Source organism: Acanthisitta chloris, unplaced genomic scaffold (genome assembly GCF_000695815.1).
Source record: "Acanthisitta chloris isolate BGI_N310 unplaced genomic scaffold, ASM69581v1 scaffold1871, whole genome shotgun sequence".
Lineage (NCBI taxonomy): Eukaryota > Metazoa > Chordata > Aves > Passeriformes > Acanthisittidae > Acanthisitta > Acanthisitta chloris.
The window spans coordinates 15,188-21,277 of NW_008654146.1; the positions used below are offsets into that span (position 1 = coordinate 15,188).

Consider the following 6,090-nt stretch of genomic DNA (forward strand, 5'->3'; position numbering starts at 1 on the left):
GGTGGTAGATTCACCATCCCTGGAGGTTTTCAAGATGAGACTGGATGTGGCACTTAGTGCCATGGTCTAGTAACGACAGTGGGATTGGACTTGATGATCCTTGAGGTCTCTTCTAACCCGGCTGATTCTATGATCTCCAGCCTGGTCACAAGGGAAGATGGCTGAAATAACAGGGACATTGATTCCTGACCGAGGGAGCTTCTTCCTGGCAGACATGTCACGCTTGCCTGTGGCCCAGCTGTTGGCCAGTGCACGGCGCTGTGCAAGGCCCCTTGGGAGGTTGTGCATCATGTGAGTAGGATTGTTGCTAATTGGCAGGCAAATCTCTTGCCACAGGTCTAACTTTGGCCATGTTAGCAAAGTGTGTGAAGGACCTGGTGTTCAGTGGGTTCTTGTAATGCAAATTACACTTCTGCTTAATCCCTGAGTGCCTTCTTAACCACACTTTTTCCTCTTCTCTCTTTCCCACTGCTCTCAGGGAGAAGACAGCTTCTTAGAAAAGGTAACACAAGCAATTGCTGGGCAGTCTGCTTCTCAGTGGTGTGTTTGTAAAGAATAAGAGCTTTTCTCGTGTTTTTTGTGGCAGAGGGAAGGGGAGGGGGTCACAGAGGGGACATGGCTGCTAGCAAAGCCTCTTAGCACAGCTGTGGGCTGGATGAGAACACAGAGGAGCACACAGTGACCCCGGAGCCAAGCCCAACTGAGATGTTAAAGCTCACCAAATTTGCTTGGGGGGGTAAAAATTACTCTCCTGATCCTGGCAGCAGTGTTGGATATTCCCAGAAAAGACTGGCAGCCTTTGACATAGTGGAGTTAGCTCTGACCATGCATATAAGGTGGGGTTCAGCACAGCACCCTCTCAGACCTGTGGGGAGAGGGTTGGAGTAGGAAACAGATCTTTTTCTCCTTCCATCTTGTGTCCCTATGGAGGCCGAGGAAGGGCCTTGTGCAGGATGTGGATGTTTATGTGCCCCCTCAAGCAGTGGAGCTGGGGCTGCAGCTCCGATGGCCACAGTGCCCAAGTGGAATCACTGCTTCCCTTGGCACCCATGCTCTGTGCTGGAGCCAAGCAAAGAAAACATGTCCTTGGGAGAGCACGTGGGAGATGCTGGGGGTGTTTCTGCTCTCCCTGTGCCAGCTCTGACATCTGTAACTTGTTTGAGCTGGCTCTGGATTGGCTTTCATGGCTGAGAGACTTGTCCCTCTCTGGCCTGGCAGTGCACTGCAGTGACAGGGTAAAGCAGAAGGGGCAAGGCATGTCCCCTCTCCAAGAGAGGATTGGACTTGGGTGTTGAACCAGATGAAGCTCCCAGACTCCTTCCTGACAGAGGAGAAGGGAGGAATTTGGTGCCTTTTGGGAGCATCTTCCCGTGGGAAGGACACGGCCATGCCTCCCTTTCTCGCACATGGCAGAAGAGGGCGCTCGGGACCTGGCCAACGCGCGCACCTCTGTGGCCGCCGCCTCCTCCTCTTCCTCTTCCCTCTCCTGCACTCTGACAAGCCCCGAGCCTCCTCCTCCTCCTCCTACTTCTCCTGCTCCTCTGCTCTGAGCAGCTGGGGTCTCCTGCCTGGGGGTTCTTAGCAGCTCTCCCAGTCGTGCTAAGGGCTTCTCCAACACTCAGCTCCAGCACTGTGATGCACTGCCAAGGGAGGTTTCTGTAGAAGAGCCCTCAGCCCTAGGAGAGGGTCCACAGCTCTGGGAGGGGGTCTGCAGCTCTCCCCTTTTCCTTCTTGGAGGAATTCTGTATTGCTCTTGCCTTACTGTGGTTCCCAACATTTCCAGTTCACATCGCTGAGCGAGGCAGCTGTGCAGCCACAACGCTGTGCCGTGTGGGCAGCCGGGCTACTGCCTGTGCTGCCAGGGCTCATGCCAACCCAGAGTGTCTTTGCATTCAGTGGTGAAAGCCAACCCCAGCCCTGGCTGCTGCAAGTGACCGTGTGTGCTGCAGGGACAGCGATGTCAGTTGCCACCTTGGCTGCCAGCTGGAGGGAAATACTTCGTGTGTGGCTTGTGGGCTCCTCTGCTGGTGGCCAGGGTTATGTTCCTGCTTGTGCTGTTCTCTGGGTGCTTTGGGAGTGCTGGGCATGGCTTCCTCCTTGCACCTCACAGGAATGTGAGTGATCGTGAAGTGAGTGTAAAATCAAGCTGAGAACATTGATCCCGTAAAAGCTCGATGTGATGGAGATGTCTGAGCTGGAGTTCGTCAGCTGCTCTGCATGTGTAAGCGGGAACTGTGACAGTGGTGATGTGTGCTCAGTGAGACCTCTTCTTGGGAAAATCAGGGAAGAAACTTCAGAAATCATAACTGTTCTAGAGCTCTGACAGCAGCTGTGGCTGGAGCACACTGGAGTTGAGGAAGACATGGGATCAGCAGGATGACAGGGCATGGGGGCTGGATCTAACCCAGTGTGAACCTCATGCAGCACAAGGACACACTGGGTCCGCACCTATGTTGGCTGCAGGGTGGAAGCTGGGATGGGCACAGGCCACCCTGGCCAGCCAGAACACCCCTCCTGTGGGGTTGGGGCTGTCAGGGGGACCAGGCAGGTTGTTCCGTGGGGCAGTGGGAGAGAGCAGAACTGGGACCTATGGAGCTGTGAAGGTGAGTCAGGGCCAGAGCATGAGTCAGGGCCTGAGCAGTCTGGGATCCTGCTGTTTCCCTTGTTCCAGCTTCCTCTACCAGGAGCTGAGGGACTGAGACAAAGAGACTGAGGTTTCCCTGAGCCCTTGTGTGCTCTTTGTCCTCAGGAGAAATCCGTCCTGCACATGGTTTCCCTGGACAGTGAAGACGCAGGTGAGATGCCGCTGCAGGTGCCAAAGGAGATCTGGCTCTTGGTGGATCACCTGTTCAAGCATGCCTGTCACCAGGTGAGGGAGAGGGCCTCTACCATGCTAGGAACTGTCCTAGTGACCTGTTTCCTCACAAGCACCTGGAGATCAGCTCCAGTTTGGTGTTTACAGGGCAGGGCTTCTGCCTGTGCTCGAGGCACTGGCTGGAGGTCCCAGGGTTCACCCCACAGTCATCATGTGCCTCAGCCTTTGTGGGGAAGGTGACTTTGTTCATCCTTGTGCTGTTTTTGGCAGGAGGACCTGTTCCAGACTCCAGGCATGCAGGAAGAGTTGGAGCAGATCATTGAATGCCTGGACACCAACATACCTGAGACAATCCGTATCCTTGCCTGCTGGATCCCAGCTCTGCTGGGAGAGCTTGCCCTTGGAAGAACTTGTCTATCACCTTCACCTGGCAAAGTCCCTGGGGGAAGTGGGCTCCCCTCAGCCCCTCCACAACCTCTCTGGAAGCTGGATGTATGCTGGCCAAAGCAGCCACAGGGCCAGAGCTATGGAAGCTTCCTCAGCGTTGTGCCAAGCGCAGGAGCTGGAATACTGGAGACGTGGTCTGGACAAGAAGCTAATAGATAAGGGGCTTCTGTGGGGCCGGAGGAGGAGGAAACACAATGCAGGGTGGATGGAACAGCATTTTTCATGGATGAGGGACAGCAGAGGAGGAGGAGGAGCAGTTAGGCACAATTTCCAAGGAGGAAGTAGAGCTGAACACCTGGGGAGGAGGAGAGGCAGGGTGCACCTGGGAAGGGAAGGGGTCCCTCTGCTCAGCATGGCCCTTGATTCCCAGTGGACCAGCGGGCAGTAATCATTCTGTGGCTGAAGCTCTCCTCATCTTCCTGGAGGCTCTGCCGGAGCCCGTGATCTGCTACGAGCTGTACCAGCGGTGCCTGGAGTGGTCACACAACAGCCGCCTGTGTCGACAGGTATGTGGGGCTGCTGCCAGCCCCTGCACTGGCCATGGGCTCAGGGCAGCTCTCCTGCTGCCATGGCCTCTGCCATGGCCCTGGGCCTGCCTGGGTCCCACTCCCTTCCCCAGGGCTGGCGAGTGGCTTTGGGAGCAGCAGCTCTTCCAAAGTGACCACAGATGAGCTCTGTGTTACCTCGAGCACGTGGAGAACAGCAGCCTGAGGGAAGGGACAAGCCACCCCTAGTCCTGAGGGCTTGAGCACCTGCTCAGAGCTACAATTCCTGTCCTTCCCTGGAGGACCATGAGTGGCTCTTAACAGCTGGCAGGGCAAGCATGTCCTTGGCCAGAGGGGGAAGTTTTGGGGCCATGAGTGCTGGGATCTGACTGGAAACAAGCACGAAGCAGCTCCAGGGCAGTGGGGGCTTTTTCCTGGTGACAGTTTACCTAGAAGCAGTGTCACCAGGAGCCACAGTCCACAAGTGCCATCGGCACTGGACTGCAGCCAGGGGTTGTTGCTGTGGAGCATGGAGTGCTGCACATGCCTAGGCTGCAGTGATGGCAGCTGGGAGAGCTTCCTGACACCATTTCCCTGCAGGTGATCCTTCAGCTGCCTCGCTGCCACCGCAGTGTGTTTCGGTACCTAATGTCCTTCCTCCGGGAGCTGCTCAGGTACTCGGAGGACAACAACGTCAGTGTCACCATGATTGGTGAGTGTTGTTGCTGTGCTCCACTCCTGCTGCCCTTGCTCCATTCCAGCCCCTTTGTGCACCTTCCAAAGTCTTTGTTCCTCACCAGTGACTGATTTTACCTGCCTCTGCAGCTGCCCTATTCTCCAGCCTCCTCCTGCGCCCTCCGCCCAACCTAATGGCCAAACAGACCCCGCAGGACCGCCAGCGTGCCATCAACTTCCTCTGCAGCTTCCTGCTCACCGGAGATGAGGAGTGACTCCTGCCGTGTGCCAAAGCCAGGGCCCGTGCTCCAGCCGGGCCTCTCACAGCTCTGAGGGGTAAAGGCTCAAAGCTTTCCAAGTGCCGTGTTTACAGTTGGAAGGGACATGTTCCCCCTCCCTCCCATGCCATACCCCATGCTGCAGAGGACCTGCGCACTCATTGCACTGCCATCCACCACTGGAGCCTGTTGGATCTGTTGATAGCCGAGCACTGTGCCAGCACCCATCGTCCTGTGGCAGTGTCACCAGTTCCCTGAGTCATGCTTCTCTCCATGTCACCCCTATCTCCCTGGAGCTGCTGTGGAGAAGGGTGGGGATGACTGGTACTCTTGGACATTGTGGCATGCTGCATCCCTCCAGTGCCAGGTATGCCTGCTGGTGTGTACACCACCCCAGACTGGTGTGGGACATGTGCCACTCTCTGCCACACAGCCAGAGCAGCCAACCCTGATGCCATCACTGTGCTGTGGACCGTGCTGTCCCAGGAAAGTTGTTTGGACGTTCAACCTCTTCTCTTTGACTGGGCCTTCCCCTCTCCCTTCCCTCCCAGGGTGCAGGGGCCTGGCATGCAGGTCTGTCCCTGCATCCCACATTCTGCCTTGGCTCTCCTCTCCCTTCCTCTGTGTCCAGCTTCCCTTGGGCAGGTGGCTCCAAGTGGCTAAGGTCAGGCAGGGCCATGAGCTGCACTCTGCTCCTCCCATGCTGTCCTGTGCCTGGCACAGAGCAGGACGTGGCTCCTGTCCCACCAGCCCAGCTTGCAGACTGTTCTGGGGGTAGGACAGGCCGGGTGACTGGGCGCCATTGGATGGCATCTATCGCCCTCTCCCCAGAGTGCTACAGGAGGGTGCAGGTTTGGAAGGAGTCAGAAATGCACCTTGGGGGCCAGAGAAACAGCTGGGGGGCTGTGATGGGGGCCTGCAGTGCCAGGGTCACACACAGGTAGGGAGGGGACACCCCTGAGGCTGATAACTGAGGGTACAAGAGTGGCCTGTCCTGCTCAAACACTAAGAGGCCTGTGGGGCTACTTGGCCTCAGCCAAGGGGAGGCCAGAGACAAGGGGAGGGAGACTGTGGTCACAGAGCCTCTGCCAGTGCCTGGGCTCAGCCCAGGGTGTCGCGTGGCCCCGCAGTCCCTGTGCACCGGCTGAGCTGCTGCAGGCTCTGCTCCCTTCTGCCTTTTTTTTTTCTTTTCCTTAAAATTTTTAAATTACATAATTTATTGGGAAACCATTCGTTCCAAATAAACCTCTGTTGTGCAAGGCCTGGGGGGTGCGCCGGGCACGCCTGCCCTCCCTCACGTAGCTCTGCACTGCCAGGGTGCTGCAGAGCCCTGCCTGGGGCTCCAAGGCCCGCTCCGGGCACAGCAGAGGGGTGGGCTCTCAGCAGCCAG

General features: G+C 57.0%; 1 protein-coding gene across 1 annotated transcript in view; it reads left to right on the plus strand.

Annotated features, from left to right (window-relative positions):
- Positions 1 to 4,697, plus strand: part of OCRL (oculocerebrorenal syndrome of Lowe) — a gene marked incomplete at its 5' end in the record, with an annotated part of 19,725 nt that extends 15,028 nt beyond the window's left edge. Inside the window, 6 exon segments of the mRNA XM_009083356.1 lie at positions 479 to 502; positions 2,750 to 2,869; positions 3,086 to 3,170; positions 3,641 to 3,768; positions 4,348 to 4,459; positions 4,573 to 4,697. Of these exon segments, the coding sequence (XP_009081604.1) occupies positions 479 to 502; positions 2,750 to 2,869; positions 3,086 to 3,170; positions 3,641 to 3,768; positions 4,348 to 4,459; positions 4,573 to 4,697 (594 nt within the window).
- Positions 4,698 to 6,090: the final 1,393 nt, after the last annotated feature.